Genomic DNA, 20449 nt, shown 5'->3' on the forward strand with positions numbered 1-20449 from the left:
GAATCATCACACTTCACCCAAGACAAATGGAGATCAGTATCAATATAAAGCAAAGGGAGTACAAGAGACCTACCATCCTGAAGGGACAGATATCTGTCAGTTTCCTAAAGGCTTTTAACAGAATGTGGGCCAACCATGTTTGGTTGTACAGATGTTTGCTCTGGTTACTTGTGAGAAACACTGGAAAATACTGGAATCGGGTATCCTGCATGCCAGGACAGGCATATGTGTTCTGGACCATCCATCTGTGCACAGTAAACCTCCCTACACTGAGTGTTGCTCAGAAAATAAGGCCACCCTTAGGGAAACTGTGCTTCACTTAATGCCAAACAGCTGCAATCCAGTTCTGAGTTCAGTGTACATATTTGTAGATAGCTGTTAGCAGCTGGCTAGCTGTCTGCCTGCTAAGACTCCAATAATGTCAAGGTTATTTCATTAACACTGAATGACTTAATGAATGGATTTGGTTATGTGACACGTGGCTCTATGAGCACATGCAAGAAAGCCAAGCCATTGAATCCTAGCCATACTTATCATAAAACAAATATCAGACAAACAGTAATAACACAACTAACTGAAAAGGAATGGGAATATGCCCTCTTCATTGCACAGTGCTATATTCCTTCACCATACTCTAAAATGTCTTCATCTGAATTCTTATCATTTGTCACCACAAGGCAGTGACTACAAAACATTTCCCATTTGTGTTACATCTCTGCCTATTTCCTGTGAGTCATTTACTTGCTAGATACCTGTTCTACATCACTGATGCCTTAATCCCAGCTCTGTGTAAAATTTTCTCCTTCTTCTAATAGATACTTTGGAGGTCACTGCATGCAGCAGCAACAGAGATGTCATTGGCTTCACTGGTGTTGAAGGCAGAACCCTGYTGCCTTTGGCCCAGCTCTGTGGTCTCCTATCACTGCAGAGTAGCTGAATTCAGTAAGACCTGTTTCCCCACATGGGACAGCTCACATGTCCGTGCTGTTCCCATGTCTGGCAGAAACAGACTGAAGGCAGGAGAATGCCCTTTTGGAAAGTCTTTGGCTGACCACGTCAGCAAGCTACACCCACTCCAACCAAACCGAGCCAAATGGCAGATGTTTTCTCTTTCTAAAGGGGAAAAAACTAGCTTCTCTATTTTCCTCTCTTTATTTTCTCTAGGAGAAAACAAATTTTACAGCAGGTTTTTCTTCATCTTAAGTCCACCAAGTGAGTGCCCAAGAAACACAATTGCCAGCAGTTCCTTGTACTGAGGCTCCCAGTGATTTCCCAGATAGAAAAAAGTTATTGTGCCCTTGGTGGGATTTGGGGTTTCTTCCTAACCAGTGAAGGGCCAAGACCATCTGCAATTTAGCAAATACAGTCCGTCACCCATGGCCACTGGCTGAGGTCAGGGAGGCAGGGAGGGTCATGCCCCCCCCAGCTCCAAAGGGTCAGGTCATCCTTTGACTTAACCACACAGATTTCCTGAAAGTCTTTTAATCCAAGGAGGTTGGGGGAGTGGGGGGAAAGGGGGGGGGGGGGGTGGCTGGCTATGATTGGTATTATTCTAAATATATTTTAAACTTATTAATAGAGGTCAAACATTTTAAAATTTTGTCTTTTCCCTTAGAGCTGGATGTTTCTTACAACATTCCATTTGCTCAAAAAAAGCCTAATGTTGAAGTTAATTAGTATAGCTGAATGCATACCATTCAACTTCCTACTGGTCATTTGGAAACTKTGTCTTCTCCTTTTTGAAATATCATTTACCGTAAGTCAGCATGGAGTTCTACTGGTATGCTTTTCATTCTCTTATTTGAATAGAGCATAACTTGAGCCTCTTCTCATGTTACTGGAAAAGTATTTATGCTTCATAACCATTTGACTTCTTTTACTGAACATGATAATATTTGTTGTATCCCTTTTGCTAATATCTTCACTAGGCTCTTTACATCTGAATTTAATAATTTGTCCTGGACTCAGCTTTCCTGTGACAGTAAATCCAGGAATAATTATTATCTTATGAGCTTGAATAGAAGCCAGCTCACCAGCAATCTGTTGGTGCTCTGAGGATGCTGAGTTTTACCAGGCTACGTGGTGGTATTCTGACAGATAATATTCTGTCATAGATATCCCATTGTGTCTTTGAAGTGACAGTCGATTTCATTTAAGAATTTTCAAAGACTTTTACTTGAGAAGCTGAGAAGAAACGGTGGCTGCACAAAAGCAGATGGTTTGAAGAAAAAGGCTAGGCTTCCACCTGATGCCCAACATCACATGTGGCTGACTCGTATTCCTGGTTTCATTCATGCAGACCTTTGTGCCTGGGATGGTTACCTGGTTCACACAGCAGGAGAAATAAAGTTGTTAAGTTCCTCAAATGTAGCCATTTGACTTGAGAGAAGGGATAGTGCAGGGCTTATGGAAAGGTTTAACAAAAGCATGGATAGTGCTCATGCTCCTGGGTACCAGGGAAACTTTTTACAGAAAAAGAATTCTGGAAGATCAAACATAYGGAAGTTAAAATGGAGTCAGGAAGATTCACATTGCTGGAAGATTATAGAAGCCAGGACTTCTAAACAGCCCCAGCATCAGCAGCCATCCTCTCAAGCAATGCAGGTTCCTCAGTGACAATTTCAGACCTGCCATGTGTGTAGGTGTTAGAGTCCCAAGATGTCAGAAGCCTCACCGGTCCATGTGGCACCCCTGGTTAGGTGAGTTTTTCTGGGCACCCCCTGCTGTAGCTGCCAGCAAAGGAAGATGAAAAGTGTTTGGTGACCCCAGTTCCTCATGTAAGCTCCTTAATCTAAGCTGTCTGCTCATGTCTGGMGAAGCCTCAGCTCAAAACCTGGTGGGCAGCTGAGAGGCAGCCCTGGCACATCACCTTGAGCTCTCCCATGGAGGCTGTCCTCAGCAAGAGATGTCCTCCCTTTCCTGTCTCGCCAAGAACTGGGTGTCCAGAACTGGATTTAGAAGCTTATATGACACAATTTACCTGGTGAGATGGTGGGATGTGAAAGCTCTGGCTAACGCTCGTTTTGGATGACACATGTCGTTGAGGCAAAGATAAGTCAAAATCACTGTCACCAGCTCTCTTCCAGAAATACACAAATACTTGGCATTTCCATACCCTAAGGATCTTTAATTACTTAGATATAAATGATTGGAAACATAGATCTAATTATGAGCTAGGTTAACTGTGGGTTAAGGTGGGTAACACCGGTGACTGACATTTGGGTAACTCTGGCGAGTGACATCATTCCCCACAGCCCATGGCTGAATCAGGGACAGACGGAGGCAGAGATGCAGAGCCCGTCCCCGCTGTCGCACGGCCCGGTGATGTTCCTGCCGGCCCAGCAGGTGTCACCACAGCACCAGGGTCCCTCTGTCCCGGCTCATGACGCAATGCCAGCGCGGGCCGGGCGGCCCGTGACGTCACAGCCGCGGCCGGTGACGCAGCCTTGGCGAGCGGGCGAACGCTCSGGTGGCTCCGGACAGCAGGAGTTTGCAGGAGCCGCTTGGCTTTGTGCCCTTTGGCCCGGCCACTGTTGCCGTAATTTGTGGCATTGCAGGAGGGCTGTGATGGCTGGGGACAGCTGGGCACAAGGCACATGCCCAAGAAAAGTCACCCACTTGATTGCCTCGGCACAAAACTGGGGACAAGGGGCATGTCCTTGGGTGGGATGGCCTGTCAGAGAGGTTAGGTACCAAAGCTCAGATACAGTGATGTCGCAGAGGGTTTGTGGTCAGCTGAAATGTGTGGGCTCACGCCAGCCAGTGTACTCCTCACAGACACACCTCCAAAGGCCGGTCTAAATTCTCCTCCCTGGGCTGAACCTGGACTTGTGTTCAATTTTCTAGCAAGTTACGCTGCCAAAGATTGCACATGTATCTCTCCARCCACATCAAATGCAAGACCTTCCCTTCTCCCTGGCTGCAGGACCTGTGATGGATTTGCTTATCTCCAACTCCACAGTGTTTCAATATACATAATTTGTTTAAATGAGATTATCAGACTAACTCAGATTCAAACAGCTGGTTTCTTCTCTAATCACTTGCAAAAAGAATCCTTGCTTTTTGTACTCCTCCTTTGATGGAATTAAGGCTGAAAACAGGGTTATGTCAAGTTCCTTTAAAATTACTGTCAACACAAACACAGCAACCATTGTACATGCACCCTCTGTGCACAAAATCAGATYCTTTCTGGACCYTCAGTGTTATTGGYTCCACACTTTTCATCCCWTAACTAATGGARCCCGAAAATATATTGTAATATGCCCATTGAGGGCACCCCTTGATGGACCATGCATCACCTAAGTAATTTTTTGTTAAGAATGTGTTGCATAGTCATTGGCCTCCAGATATTTTATCTACCATAAGTTTCAGAGAGGCTAGTTCATGGTACTCACCTCACTAGTACCAGAGCATCTCACAAGCTAAATCTGGGATTTCAGATCAATCAGCTTTTGACATGCCTTCATTCTTAGAGTATTGACACTGCTCTGAATAGCTTGTTGTTTATCCCAGTGAAACTGAGTTAACTCAGCCAAGACTGTTCTTTCCTGAGCTTTTAACACAGTCAATTAATATACTGGGAATGTAACAGTCAACGGACTGTCTACGGGGTTGCCCCCCTTCATAGGCAGCCTCCTGGATGCAAGCACTGAACTCCTAAACTTCCAGCAATACCTTTTCAAATGTCCCTTTTATCTGCAACTATTGTAATCCAATTACTTGAAAGGGAGGCAAAAAGAATGAGAAATATGAACCAAAGAGTGGTTGCCACTTCCAGTGCTCAGCCTGTCAAGAMAAAGGAGTCATTACAATCTTCTGGGCTTCGCTTTTTGATAAAAGTCTAAAAAGCCCTATTCCCAGGGGTTGGAGCCCGAGGGACTCGGTAGTCCTTAGCCAGCAGGTCACCCTTTCTCAGGGCCAGCTCCGTACCGCTGATCCTCATTCATAAAGACCCATCACATCTGCAGCCACTCCTCAAGGGCAGGTCCTGCAGTGCCTATCTCARTATCAGCAGTTTTGGTGCCTGAAACAAGCTCTGCTATGTAGGCTTTTGTAGTCACTCTTGGGGGATTTTCAAAATGCTGTCTTCAAARTCATTCATTTGGGTTTGTTACACATCACTAACATTAATCATTCCTCCATTCCTCTTGTCCTTTTCCTCCAAACATAGCAGGGATTCACCCTCTATGCATTTTTTTTATTTTCTTCTCTTTAATGGAATCCAAGAAGAGTTGAAAGTCAATCTTGAGTATTTTACATTTGACACCAGAGAGGAAATACTGCCCTAGGATCCTCCCATGTGTCACTCATCCCTCTACCATTATTCATTCAATCTACCACACACCTTTAGGGTACTATTGTTCTTTGGAAAGACTGCAGTATCTGGTCTATCCAGGACTAGGTCACCCTCTTCAAGAAGGAAAATCACACTATCTCAGCCAAAACATTTTGTTGTTAGAGCCATCAGGGAAAAATACTGGGAAAGAACATCAGCTTCCCAGAGAAGAACAATGGTTCCCTGCTGGGATGAAACACAAGGCTCCTGCATGTCTGCCTCATTATGTGAATTGAGGAAGACTTCCCTTAGCTTCTGAAATGCACCAAAGAAACTCTGAATGTTGTTCATGAGATTATTATTGTGGGCCATGTCTGTTCAGTAGCTCATAGGCAGCCAGATGAACAGCTATAAAGAGATCCAGCTCAAAGCCCTGCCTGTTTTCAGTCACACAGCTGCTCTCAGGCAAGCTGGCCTAACCTGACCAACACACTTGGGATCGGTGCTCTACATGCCCTGGAAAACATGATGTGGCCAACAGACACATTTTAACTGCAGAAATAGGAGACATTAAAGGTTTCTATCACACTGAAGTAGTGTAACAGGTATGTAGCTGATACTTGAGATGGTGTACTGAGTCACGGAGAGACCGACATTGCTACATTCCCTTTGAGCTTTGGGGGRCAGAACTGCAGTCCAAAGTGTAGATCTTAGGAGAATAAGGCACAGCTTACTTTGTGGAAAGTGTGAAGAGCAATCTCTGATCAGAGCTTTGCAGCAGTTACTGCTTTCCACAAAGGACTGGGATAGTCCCATCCAAACTGGGCTTAGTTRCCATGTCCTGCCCTGCTGAACAGCTCAGTCTTCAAGCTGTGGAACACTGAAGAGGCTTTGCAAAACTTTGCTGGCTTTCCACTGCTAGCAAGAKAGTATGGGGATGTGCATTTTATAGATGTTGCAGTATTTGTGATGGCAACTCAGGGAATCCTAAAATGCATGGGATGTCTGGCAATACCAGSTGTTTAACCTGAGCTGTTTCCACATTTGTCTTTAATCACCCCTGGCTGACATAGACAATAGACAGCCATCTATACAGACCAGACTAACACATAATGAAATACTAATATCCACAACATAATGCTGCCCTCATTTTGTGTGTAAGSTCTGACACTTCCCATGTGGAAGTTYRGTTCATTGCTTTTCTCAGCTTTCATTTCTAGGAAGCAAATATACRAAGTCCCAGGTCTGAAAGTGACTTTTTGCTCATTATAATTGTGCTGGCTGGCTGGCTGGCAAGGCTTTGATTTGTCTGTAAGGACCGAAACTCCAAATTCCAATTGGAGAATAGGTTTTTATTTAGCAAAGCTACAACTATGATAAGGCACCACCTCCAGTGCATGGAGTGTTGTCACAATGCAAACCCAGCATTCCAAGAGGATCACCAGGTCCCAGACAGGATCCCAAATCTCCTCCTGAAACAGATGTGCCTACAGGTTTCCTGTTTATTGGATTCAGCATTTTGGAATGGAATCCTGTTATTCAGTCCCCAAARCTCCCTCAGATGTGGTGATCTGGACACTCTGCTAAGGCCACCTKTTGAAGTTTAAAGCTGTTGGAGAAGATGGTCTGTTTCCATAAAAGACCAGACTGGGAAAGATTTTCTTTGTAGCCAATTTTGTATTCAAGTAGACTCTGTGGAACAAACAAGATTCGCTCTTGAATGTCATTTCATATACTCAGTATTCCTGAGTATTATGACAGCAGATAAATTAGCCTGTGGGATGCCTGAAACTCCTGTAAGAAACACTTCCCTGTGTAAAGGATATGTTGCTTCAATATATGGAGAAGTAATGAGGTAACTTAAAGGGAAWAAATTTTACATCACTCATTTACAAGAATAAAAATATAGAAATCTTCTGATAAAAGTCTACCCTTGTGTAACTCCTATGCAATGCAAATATATTTACCTCCCCATAGACAGAAGGTTGCACCAACAAATGAGTATACAACTGAGCAAATTTTCAAAGTTTAAGAACARTGAATATCAGGACAGGAAGATAGCACAGCAACACAGTTCAGAGAGCTTGTCTAGAGAAACCTCATATCAGCAATTTAGACTCATTATTTTCTGTGTCAGAAACACTCAGAGTCTGAGGAATTCCTGTCTGTACCTTATATTTAAGAGCACTAATATAATGCCATTAGACTAGAGGCTTTGTTGGAATTGCAAACTCCTTTTCTTTACATTTCTATTTCTGACCTCTTTCATTTCCTCTGTCAAATCCCAACACCACAAGATGATGCAATATTGCATCACCACCTAATACTGAGACCTCTCTCTGTCAGCAGCCACAAAAACTTGTGAGTTTCTCCACCCCTTAAGAATAACCAGTGATCTTAAAGATCTGTTTACATACACTCTGCTACCACAAGGAGTACATCTCTCTCTGACAAACTCGTACACGTGTGAACAGAGAAAAAAGGCATTCAAGCCAGTAAGAGGTATTATGTGAGTTTTACATCTCAGCTGATGTGTGTACTTGTAGTACAGAGGAAACAGCTTGCACTCCCACCCTTGTGCTTTAAATACCTATTCTGAAGTGTAACAGCCTAAATCTGTAAAATGGGAGACAAAGCCTTCAGCAGATGTATCTCAGAAGGTTTCTGAACACCTGCTGTTTCCTGTTTGTGAGCTTAAGGTGCTTGAAKTGAGGGATTTTGTGCAAAATCTCAATCATCAGGAGCACCAACCCATTAGGAGGAAAGGAAAGAGTGGGTATTTCCTGGAGGAGATGAGAAAGAGATAGGCAATACTCATTTCCTTACTGGAGCTTTCCTGACTTTGCTCAGCCTACAGAGGTTCAAAGAGGTCATTTCTGGATCAGGCCACAAGGCTTCTTTCATGCCCGGCAGATCTTAAAAGATTCCCTGGACCGAGTTTCTACCTGGGAACAAAGCTCACATAGGAGACACCTCACAGAGGACTTAACCACCCACAGAGGGATGCAGTAAGAGCCCACCCTTAATTTGTTTTTCTGAATCCCCCTATTGCTCCAAAGCCTTCTACTTCTTCCCCAAGCAATGGCCCAGAACCAGGAAAGTAGAGCTGCCTTTCTGATGACATAAAGCTGTGAATGGAGGACAGATCTGCAGGCAACGCTTACCTATCAGTTACATCCCTTTCACAAGCAGCTACCCTACCTAGAACATGATGAAAAAGCCAAACTAAAATTCAGATCATTCCTCCTCTGCTTGTTGGCAAGTTATGAGAGAAGAAAAGCTTATTTTTGATACCAAAGYTACCATATGATGGTGCATATGGACMAATCAATGATAATGATGTTAATACAACTGGTCATATTTACATGACCAGTTTTCACAGCAGAGCTCTAAAATAAAGGGATTCTGTCAATTTCTTTTCAGCCCTCCACTGAATGCATCATAAAGAGTTTACAATCCAGTTAGAAAATTCCAGCTTGTAAATTCCCCAAGAAAGGAGAAGGCTACCTMTCATTCCATCAGGATGCACAGTGTATTGCACAACGGGGATTTTTCCCTTTTCTTTACATAAAGAAGCAATTACAAAACTGMATATAGCTATTGTTGGGATTAGACAAGCAGGCTTTGACTTTATTGTTGCAAGACTTACAAAGTTTCTGCATTTCATTTTTTTCTCTGCTGGCAACAAAAAAAACAAAAAACAACCCAGCCTAGATTATTAAATATTACTTCCTAAATTGTGATGAGCCCTGTTTCTCAATGACAACAGAGCATTTACATCCAACATATGTCAGTATATAAAGTTGTTACTGAGCATTTAATGTGGCTGTTATTCTTTATCACAGTTTCTCCACAAAACGACCTAAAAACCTATGTTTGATTGTGCAGAGATACCATCTTATATTTTTTCAACCTCCAAATYTTCCATTTAAGATCATGACAGCAATTCCTTGTCATATTTTTATTACAGTTAGTAGATAAAGGAAATAATTGCATTTTGACTGCRCCCCACAAGATTATATTAGCAAAATGATTGCTTCTTTGCATGACTAATTTTGATTAAATCAGCTTCATTTAAATATCAAATTGTGTTGTTCACCTTCCTTCATTAAGCTATGGTATTCCTGACTATTTGAAAGTTCCATTTTTGATACAGTAAAATATGCATYCCAATTTATTGTGCGAGCTGTTCTTGACTAAAAAAAACCCCCAACAAACCAACAGATAATTTATGGGAAAGAGTTTAAGTCACATTTGGAAATGAACAGGAATAAAATAATGTTAAAATGTGTATTTCCAAAGAATATACAACCTATAAGGAGAGCATCCTTGCCTATAGAAAATATTGTATTTCTTGATTTACCAGAAAAGGCAATAAAGAAATAATATACTGTATACAGATGAGCTGAAGATTAACTGAAAAAATAGTATTTTATTAACTTACTTAATCCTGAAAAGAATAACATTTTCAGTTTACCAACCTTTCTCAAATACAATAGGTAAAATAATTTATTCTTTCACTACAAAGAACATTATGTTGACTTATAGCTATCTAAAAAATGTTATACAATTCTGGCTGAAATTAACATGAAACATGTCATTTACTCTGGCTGYAAATTATTCCCTCTATAATTGTCTTTTGACAAATGCCAGTCTTTTTATTCAGCTGCTCAAATCTCCATATGTTTGTGCATCCCCAAATAAAGTCCACAGATTTTAACAGGATTAGTTGCCAAACTGGCTACACTTGTGTTCCCAGAGTGATCCATCTGGGGATCCAGCCAACAACAAAAAAAGACTTCCTATTTTGATAAGGCCTTAAAATGTCTTTTAAAGCACTCAGTAATGCTGTGCAAAGCTGAACTTCTTTGACAGATATTACCCATTGTATCAGGCAAAACCAAGCAAAAAGTCAGTCTTCACCATGTTTCCCCTATGCTGCACACACACCACATAGATGTTGTTGCAGGTTTCTCCTTCCATCTAAAGGGGCACTTGAGGCCAGTATRGAGTTATGATTCCTTACAGTTCAGTGTAATGCATATTCATTTTGAAACAAGTGTTTCTCTTTTCTGCTTCAGGCTGGTATGATTCTTAAGGCCATGCAGGTGATTTTTTCCAGTCAAAAGAATCCATCCATGCTATAACAACAATTATTCAATGTTTTGTAATAGTATTTTTACGTGTAATGAACTAATTTTTTCTTCTGATTTTTTTTTTTCTATGGAAGTTAAGAATGTGTACCTCAAAAACTCATAATAATTTTTACAGTCTTTGTGGCAACTTATGGTCTTGTAGAGTGTTCCCTGAAGATGTAACCTTGTGTCAGCATGGCTTTCAGGGCAGGTGTGTGCACTCTGTGCCATACAGAATTCATGTGAATCTCATTACAAGATCTGGGTCAAAAAAAACCCCTCAACATAGTCATGGAAGGAGTTTTGCTGCTCACTCTGAACAAGAGCTGTGGAGACAGAAACACACAGCTCCATACAGAGCCAAACAGACAGCAGCCTGGATGGGGAAAGAGTGGTGAGGGGGAGTTGTTTGTTTGTTTGAATTGGATGTGAATGGTTTTGCCTGAGCTGCATTTGGAGTCTGGCACTGTAAGGCTGAGAATTAATCCTCCTGCTGTGGGCATCCTTGGCAAGGCCTTAGCTGGAATACTACTATGTCCAGTTTTGAGCAGTGCTTTCCAAAAACAATGTGGCCCATTTGGCAAGAGCCCGGAGGCGAGCTACGGGAATCACAGGACATCTAAGGAACATGACCTAAAAACAGAGATCCAGGACTGCCCAGTCTGGAGAAGGGAAAATAGTAGAAAAACAGTAACACTGTAAATTCAAACAAGAAAGTAGTTTGGAGGAAAAAAACAAACCAAACCTGAATAAGAGGAGTAAGACAAGCAAGATGCTCAACACATYGGAGAAGACATTTAATCAGACAGCATGAAAATCCTTCCTAAGGAGAAGACCACCACGCTGGAGCAGGTTGTCATCTCCAGGGTTTTTGATGGGTTTTTGATGGCAGTTTAGACAAATTAATGGCTCTGCCCTGAGGTGTGGGGCTGAAGGAGCTGTCAGGGCTGCCCGGGCAGGCGGGGSTCGCTGTTAGAGCGCCATGGGCACGCCGGCTGTGGGGCCCTGGGCAAGGAACACCTCAGCAAGCTGCGCCCAGGGTGGTTTTGCTGCCTRTGCTGACACCAGAACACGTCCTGCGATGCCTTGAGCTGGGCACTAAGCCCCACCGCAGCTGCAGTGCTTTCGGCCCGCCAGCGGCTCCGTGCGCGCTGCGGCTGATGCGGCCGGGCCGGGCCGGGGCCGGGTGCCCGGGGCTGCGGCGGGGCCGGGCGGGGCGGGGAGGCCCCGCCGCCGGTTCCCTTTTTGCCCGCCGTGTGATTGGCGGCGGCTCCGGAGCTGCCTCTACCGCCGGCCATGGAGCCTCTCCGCCGGCCCCCGGCCCGCGCCGCTTCCTGCTGAGGGAAACACCTGTCCGGAGCCGGGGCCGGAGCCGGGGCCGCCGCTGCGGTGAGTAGCTCCGTGCCGGGGGCCAGCGGGGGTCGCGGCGGATCCCGCCCCGGGCCGGCGCTGCCCAAGGCCGGGGCTCGCAGGTGACGGCGCGGCTCCGCTCCCCGCACCGACCGCGGGCGGACCCGCCACAGGACGCCCCGGCCCCGGCAGCCCCGGCAGCCCCGGCAGCGCGGGCGCCTTGAGGTTCGCCCTCCCGCGGGCAGCGCCGGCCGCCATCTCTGGGCCCGGGCGGTGGGCCGGGGGCGGGAGAGAAGGAGGAGGGAGGGACGCAGCCCCGGCCCTGGCCCTGCTGCCGCCGCCTCCTGTCTCCCGTGCGCGGAGCCCCTTCCCGCTGAGGTGTGCGGCTGGCCGGGCTCACCCTGCGGTCMCCGCCGCGGCCGGCACTGCCGAGCCCCCCGTGCTGGCCGGTCCCTCGCGGCCTTGGTCCCGCCTCACGTCGTGGCCTCAGCAGGAGTTGAGAGTGTGGTGCCAAACCCGCTGAGGAAGCTGTTGGAACGTTGAATGAAACAATGTGAAGTGAGGGATCACAGTAGACAGTAGTAGCAGTTCTCTCGGGTCTTAAGATCARTGAGTCAGCGCTGCTACAACAAGGGCTTTTAAAACAATAAGTAACGATTTCTTCATCCAACAARTTTCCCCATCCAGCCTCTTGTGTCTGTCTGATATATGTAGACATTAAAACCTTTCCACACCATAAACCATCTGAAATAATAGCTGAGGGCGTTCGGGAATTGGTTGCTGGTGTAGATTAGATCACGCGGTTAACCATCAGTGTTGGAAAACTGGGCACAAGTTGACAGGACAGTGAGTGTCCAAATAGTGATTCTGTCCTGGCAGGAATGACAGCAGCAATCTCTGGGTTTTAAAGCTCTGCTAAATGTTGGTTTCAAGGTAAATTAATTCGAGATTAGTACTAGATCACTTGTGTAACCCCAGTAAATTAGAACTTTGCCCAAATTCTTACCTACATTTTCAGAACCAGCTAGAAGTTATTGTTTGTTCCAGAAGGGGCCCCAAGTAGWTAACTCATATAGAAACCAAATGTGGTGAAGGCAGGGGATCCTGAAAATGCTACAGCTTCATAGTAATCTGACTGACTCTCAACCTCCTGACCAAGATGTAGCTGCTGATTCACATGCCTTTTAATGAAGAATGTGATTATGTTACTTGTAAAGTTTACTTGCTTATGAGAACCTGCACTGATTTCATTCCCATGAGAGCTAGTAGTTGCTAGAGGATCTGGCAAAGAAACTGAACAAAGTGTTTTTTTGTTGTTGTGCTCATGCTTGAAATGTTAGTGCTGTATTTATTTAAGTTCAGCACTGTATTACCGTGGCTATAGGGATGATGTACACCTGTCCAGCAAGTGCAAAGTCATCTCCTGCTGCACAACAGTGTGCAWGTAGATGTAGTGTGCTGCTTGGAAAACTTGGAGTCTGGTCATGGTTGTTTTGGTTTTTTTTTTAATTTTCTCTTTTAAGTTAACTTTGTCTAAAACTGTGAATGTRAGCATTAGCATTGTATTTACATAATGCATGCACGAGGTAATTMTTACTCTGGTAGAGAGTGCTTATTTTCTTGAAAGTTAAGTTGTCTGGGAAGGAGTTCACACTAAAGTGAAAAGAATAATTTTGAAATAAGGTTGCACATGATGGATTAAAAGAGAAGCAAGAGCTAATGTAGAATAAACATGGTAGTAATTCTAACAGTCTTAACAGAGCAGTCAAGGTTGACAGCTGTCCTATTTTTTTTTGTAGCTAAATAAGTGATGCATCATAATACCACATTGTCTTTGTAAAGCACCTTTCAGCCAGTTTTTTCAAATCATTGAACAACTTTACTTGTTAGTTTATCTCCTAATCCTTCTGTGAATCACATTTCAATCTCAGTTATGCTTGACTAGGCTGGCTCCATTCCCTTTCCTACTCTTCCCTCACTGCCCTACCACTCCTGCAAGTGATGAGTCAGATAAAGGAACTGATCCAGCTGAAAAATGACCAAATTTTTTGTTGTTTTAGTTATGGTCAGGTTGCTGACCTGAGTGATGAGAAGCAAACACAACTGGAGACAAAGGCAAGACTGGTTGCTTGTCCTAGTTACTGCTTACAGACCCATTTCTTCCTTTTCCATTGGACCCCATCAGGATTTTTTGAACCATTGCAGGACAGTTCTTGTATTACAGGGATATTCAGGGTTGATGAGGCTCATTGGAATTAGAAATAAAAAAGAGTGCATTTTTCCCTCTTTTTTTGGGGGGGTGTTACTACAGTAGACATATTGAAATGTCAATCTGTGAGTAAAGCTTAGGCATGACAAAGGTTTTAGGAACTTACTTTAATGATTTTTCATTACAAACATCAAAATTTTGTTATTTACATGCATGAGGAAATATGGTTTTGCCAATACATGGATTAGCAGAAAATGGGTACAATTTGGTGTCACCCTAAGAATGGGTCATTGGAGAGACAGATTAGAGAATATTGTCACACCAAAAACTGTCTTCTGAAGCGGAGGAAAAGGGGTCAGAGCAGAACTGGAGATGGAGATTGGAYCAGGCTGGGCCAGACATGATAGGTCCCAGCCCAAAGGAACACAGGAGAAAAGACAGCCTTGTATGGGCAGGCCAGCTACAAAGTGCCACGTTTTGTTTGTGTCTGATGCAGTTTGTGGGGGAATATCTGAACCCACAAAGATGTTGCTCTACCTGCCTTTATACATGAATGGGAGAGTGAAACAATTGCATTCATTGAGTGGTGTGCAGGGTAGTTCTCTGCTGCATGAGGTAGAGATGCTGCCTTTGCTTATCTTGATGGTCYTGATCAATGGAGTAGTGGTAGAAGAGCTTAGCAAGAGATGGRCTATTTGTATGTATATGTGTTTGAAGAATTAATCCTTAGATGGATGGCACATAGGAGAAGACTGAGGGCAGTTTAGGCCAGGAAACTTTCTTAGATCTGAAGAACAGATTTAAACTGAAATGACTCCAGGTTTGCTTAATAGGAGCAGCACTAAGACTTTTAGAAGAAGGGCTATTTACAAAAAATCTACATAGCCTGTTTGCATGAAAAAAAAAAAATCTTAAAACTAGTTGCTTATGCTTAAATGAAGAAAAATACGTGACTACATTACATTTTAGAATTTACACGAGATGAGGGAGGAACGCAGTGTGTAGTGCTGAGATGCCACAGAAGCCATGGCGGATGAATGCTGACAGGCTGAACATGGGTGGAAGATGAGTTTTGGAGGTGTCTTGGCCAAAATGGGTTGATTTAATGTCAGCAACAAAATGATTAGGATAATTTCACCACTACCTTTACAAAATTCAGAAATTAAAAAAATACAAAATTTTTTTGAAATAATTAAAAAAATTATTGGCTTCAGAAGACAGAGGGAGCTGGGACAGAATGCGTTTTCCCCCAACTGACTTCCTGAGAAAAATAGACTCTAAAAAGAAATGGTTCTTAGCTGACAAGCAGAAAGATGCTCAGAGAGAGAAGAGCTATGCCAGTGGTGGAGGGCATTTTCTGCTTTTTAAGCTTGGCAGAGTGTTAGTTTCAGAGGCTGAGAATGGCATGTTGGAGGCAGGTAAGAGACAGATATCTTTGCCAATACAAATGGAAGGGTTATTTTTCCACATTTTTATAAAAAATGTGTTTTACAAATAGGAAACATACATATGTTTTAAAAAAAAGACAACACCAGTTGACTGTTGTTTAACAACCTTTCAGTTTGATATTTTCTTCCTCCTCTTCAAGTGTCATCWTTTTTCTATGATATGTACTATTGTAGGATTTGTACTTCTTGTTGTTCTTCAAAATGGTCAGTATTTCACTGGAAAAGTCATTAGGAAAAAGGATAAAATTAGAGGGTTTTCTGTCTTTTCTTTCTCTTTTGTACTTGTTTTCCCAAATGCTTTTTTTCTGGGGGAATTTTTTTTTGGTAAAAGAACAGCTCCTCAGGTTGTAGTTAACCCCAAGAATTAGGGTTGAAAGTCTGTGGTTTAATTTCTTTCTGAATCTAAAATCACCAGTTCTAGTGGATTTCACCATGTGTAATCATAAATGAATGAGTTAAAAATACTCAGGCTAGTAAGTAAGGCTGCCCAGCAGTTTTACTGCTAAAGTTACCATCAAGACCTTTGGCAAATATAGTCTCCATGTGATGCCTGTATGGAGATTGGCCTAAAAAACTCTAGTGAATTTAAGCTGGGAGTCCTCAAATGGCTATGACCATGAAAATAAAATTAATAAAACATTGCAGATTTAGTTGTCATTTCTCTAGTRTTTATACTTGATTCTTTTATAAGGTAATCTCTCAAAAATATATTGGGTTTAAATATCTTATTTGAATTCATTAAATTTATTGCCCAGATTATTCTTTGCTATTTTTAAAAGGCTCTAAGCATGTCTTCTATACATGTGCATTAAATTTATGTACTGTTGATGTATTTTTACTGTTGCAACAGGAAAAGCATGCTGTCTTCTTTTAAAATGAGCAATCATATGTGTAATCAACTTGGTTAAAACTTCCTTCCTGGTAAGTGCAGCACTTCCTTTGCATCTGGATATGAGGGCAAGCAAGAAAAGCAGAACAGCTTAAACAAAGAAATTTTTTTGTGAATGATCTTCCTTTAAAAAATAGGAACTACAGAAATTAAACAAATGAATCATCTTCAGCAATTCAGAATTTGTTTTATAAGCAGGTAATATTTCCTTGTACTTTGTCAGTTATAGAGGTGGCATGTCCACTGTCTCTGCTTTCCGGAACTCAAAAAAAGAATTTTAGTTAGCATGCTGTGTTGTTCGAGTTTAACTTTTTATATTTTTATYTGCTTCTTATATTATCTGCTAAGGCATCATTACACTGGCTTTATTTTTCTCTAGCGGTTAAAGATTTTATGTGTAGAAAGTGTTGTTTGGAAGAGAAGTTCAGTATGTTGCTGTAACTTGGCTTGTGCGAGTGCACTCGATCAGCACTGCCTTCCGCTTCTAAGCTCTCAGTGAACGACTTCCACTTCAATATTGTTCAATGGAGATTAACTGAGCAACAATATTTTTTGTTTTCTGAATGCTGATAAGGGWGGTTTCTTGTGTTTAATATTGTTTCACTGGTGTTTTAGGTGTGATTTGATGTATAGGGTAATAAATCAGCATCAGCTTGGGATATTTTTCTTCTCTAACAGACTAATTGTTCATATTGGCAGTGTGTACTTTTAAAATGGATGGATATTATCAGCCTCGTGAATTGATTTGTTTAAAAGAAGCACATCTAAGGACACTAGCCTTGAATTTAGATGCATGTTAAATATGTCTTTAGTAATAGTCTCTGACTTTTGTAGTCTAAGGACTTCTTTTAGGTTGAAGTCCTGATTCCTCATCACTAAAAAGAGAGGCAGAGGAAACTGTGCTCATTTCTGTCCAGATTGCAAATAAATTGCTTGTTTTGTTACTTTYTGCCAGTCCTGGAGTTCAGTGGGACTGCATTCTATACCTACTTTATACAGGAGAGTGTCTTTTGAATTCTATTAAAATACACTTACGTTAACATCAGCAGCATCAAAATAATGAGACAGCAGAAGAATCASTGCTCAATCAAATAGAAGCAAGAGCAAATCAATATGAAGGTTGCATATTCAGACTGCTTATCCGTAAAATCTGGGCAGGATGCTTAAACGGCTTATTTTAATTATTTAATCATTGGAGAGTTGGTTGGAGGTTTTTTAATTTATATTTGGTATTGAATTGAATAGATTACATTTGAAGTGGTTTATGTAAATCAAGTATTTGTGACCAGAAATAAAGGGGAAGYGGAAGTATAGAAAGTGTATATGAAAAGTTAAAAAGTAAGAGTAAAGATAAATGTAAATGAGAAAGTAATCAAGTAATTAYATGTTTTGCTAGGTTTCTTCTGGCATGGAGCTGGGGGATCATGAACAGCCCGTTGTTATGAGAGAGGAAAACAAACGAAGGAGAAGAAGAATGAAACCTCATTGTACATCGAGTAGTTTTTCATCAATGGAACTGATATCCATTGAGTTCATTTTACCTACAAGCAATAAACATACTAAAGCACCAGAAATTATGTTACTTGAAATAGCTGGCAACTGTACGGTTGAGCAAATGAAGGCACAGATTTGGATGCGTGCAATAGAGATGAGTCAAACCACAGACTTCTACCATGCATTCACCCCGGATCAGTTTATTCTGCAGTATCAGAAGAAAGGGCAATGGTATGAAATTTATGATAAACATCAAGTATTACAAACGTTGGACTGCATACTGTACTGGAAGGTGTTACAGAAAAAGGTMGGCAAGATCTATGTTGTCCAGAAACAAAAACCATCAGAAGAAGTTCAGGAATTTCAGCGGCAACTTAACGATTTAATTGGTTATGATGTCACTGATGTAAGCAATGTGCATGATGACGAACTAGAATTTACCCGACGCAGATTAGTCACTCCACGAATGATAGAGGTTGCCTGCAGAGATCCTAAGTTATATGCCATGCACCCATGGACCACTTCTAAGCCACTCCCAGAATATTTATTTAAAAAGATCACTAATAATAACATTTTCATAATCATACATAGAGGAACAACTAGTCAAAAAATTAAAGTGTCAATAGATGACACTCCGGACATGATTCTTCACAGTTTTTTCACAAAAATGGCAAAGAAAAAGTCTTTGATGGACATTCCTGAAGATCACAGTGAAYTGGATTTTGTTCTCAGGATTTGTGGCAGAGATGAGTACATTACTGGAGAGACGCCAATCAAAGATTTTCACTGGATAAGACAGTGCCTTAAGAATGGGGAAGAAATCCACCTTGTCCTAGACAATCCCCCTGACCCGAATGAGGATGAGGTTCAGAAGGAAGAATGGCCCTTAGTGGATGACTGTACAGGAGTTACAGGGTATCATGAACAATTGACAATAGATGGAAAAGATCATGAGAGAGTCTTCACTATCTCTTTGTGGGATTGTAATAGGAAATTTAGAGTGAAGATAATTGGTATTGATATCCCAGTTTTACCAAGAAATACYGATCTTACTGTGTTTGTAGAAGCTAACATTCAACATGGGCAGCAGCTCCTTTCACAGAAAAGAACTTCATCAAAGCCTTTTACTGAGGAGGTTCTGTGGAATATTTGGTTGGAGTTTGATATTAAAATCAAGGATTTGCCTAAGGGAGCGCTTCTGAATCTTCAGATATACTGTGGCAAAGCACAGGGACCATCTGCAAAGACAAACCTTCAGTCACATGAGTCCTCCAACTCTGACGCAAAATGCAAAACACAGCTTCTCTATTATGTAAATCTTTTGTTGATAGATCACCGTTTCTTGCTACGAAGTGGGGAGTATGTGCTCCACATGTGGAAAATTCCAGGTAAGGGGGAAGAACAAGGAAGTATCAATGCAGACAAACTCACATCAGCAACTAATCCGGACAAAGAAAACTCAATGGCTATTTCTATTGTGCTGGATAAATACTGTCACCCAATTGCTTTGCCCAAGCACAGGATATCATCAGACCCCCAGGGGGACAGGACTCGAGCTGAAATGCCCAACCAGCTTCGCAAGCAACTTGAAGAGATCATAGCAACTGACCCACTTAATCCACTTTCTCCTGAGGACAAAGAACTGTTGTGGCACTTTAGATATGAGAGCATAAAGCACCCCAAGGCATATCCTAAGCTGCTTAGCTCTGTGAAATGGGGACAACAAGAAATAGTGGCCAAAACATACCAGTTGCTAGCTAAAAAAGAGTCTTGGGATCAGAGCACTTTAGATGTTGGACTCACAATGCAACTTCTGGACTGTAACTTTTCAGATGAAAATGTCCGAGCAATGGCAGTTCAAAAACTGGAAAGTTTAGAAGATGATGATGTTCTTCATTATCTTTTACAGCTTGTACAGGTAAGGTGTATTTGCATTCTTGAATCCTGCCTTCCAGGAATATATTTGCATTACCCCATCAATCACTCCCATTTTAGTAGGTCTTATTAGTAGTCCTTAGTTTTGAAGTCTTCAGTGTTTAGTCAAAGCAGTGGTAGTAACCAGAGTAATGCAAAACACATGTTTCTACTTTTTGTCTTCTGCCTTTGTTGTTTTTGTGGTACCGTTGCCTTGTGTCTTACGATTTGCTTCTTGTGTTTACAGTAAKAAGTTTTTCTGGAAATTATTAGTAACAGAACAGCTCTGATGGAAGTAAATCATTACTGTGCTATCTCTAATCCTATTCATGTCAGGTTTGAATCACACAACACTGAAGAGTTGTTGACTGACTGTACTGATAGTTTAGGAAAAGTGTAGACAGAAAGAAAGCAAAGGCAGATGTTGACATGGGCAAGGCCTGAAGAAAAATTGGGTTGGGTTTTAGATCAAGAACACCAGTGTAATTTACACAGTATGTTTCAATGACTTCAGTCTTGTACTTTTAACGGACCCAATTTATCTAGAAGGTCCCCCCACCCAAATTTTGAAAGTAACTAGAGTTGCTAGGACTACGTAATAAGATTAAGGCCTTCTGGGAACTTAGGTGCAGAATTGTGGCTCTAATGGCCACAAATAACTGTTGTATCGATTTGAAGCACTTTGTGTGCAGATCTGCCAGATCAATCACTGGGAAGGTCTATATCAGTTACACA

At 42.0% G+C, this 20449-nt stretch overlaps 1 protein-coding gene across 1 annotated transcript in view; it reads left to right on the forward strand.

Annotated features, from left to right (window-relative positions):
• The first annotated feature begins 11620 nt into the window (after window positions 1-11620).
• The window catches only part of PIK3CG (phosphatidylinositol-4,5-bisphosphate 3-kinase catalytic subunit gamma), a 33127-nt gene continuing 24298 nt past the window's right edge, over window positions 11621-20449 (forward strand). The window contains exons 1-2 of the mRNA XM_057364526.1: window positions 11621-11799; window positions 17703-19718. Coding sequence (XP_057220509.1) covers window positions 17715-19718 — 2004 coding nt within the window. The 5' untranslated portion in view covers window positions 11621-11799; window positions 17703-17714. The remainder of the gene's footprint in view (window positions 11800-17702; window positions 19719-20449) is intronic.

This window comes from Malurus melanocephalus, unplaced genomic scaffold (genome assembly GCF_030028575.1).
Source record: "Malurus melanocephalus ecotype Western Australia unplaced genomic scaffold, MMel_1.1 scaffold_39, whole genome shotgun sequence".
Taxonomy (NCBI): domain Eukaryota; kingdom Metazoa; phylum Chordata; class Aves; order Passeriformes; family Maluridae; genus Malurus; species Malurus melanocephalus.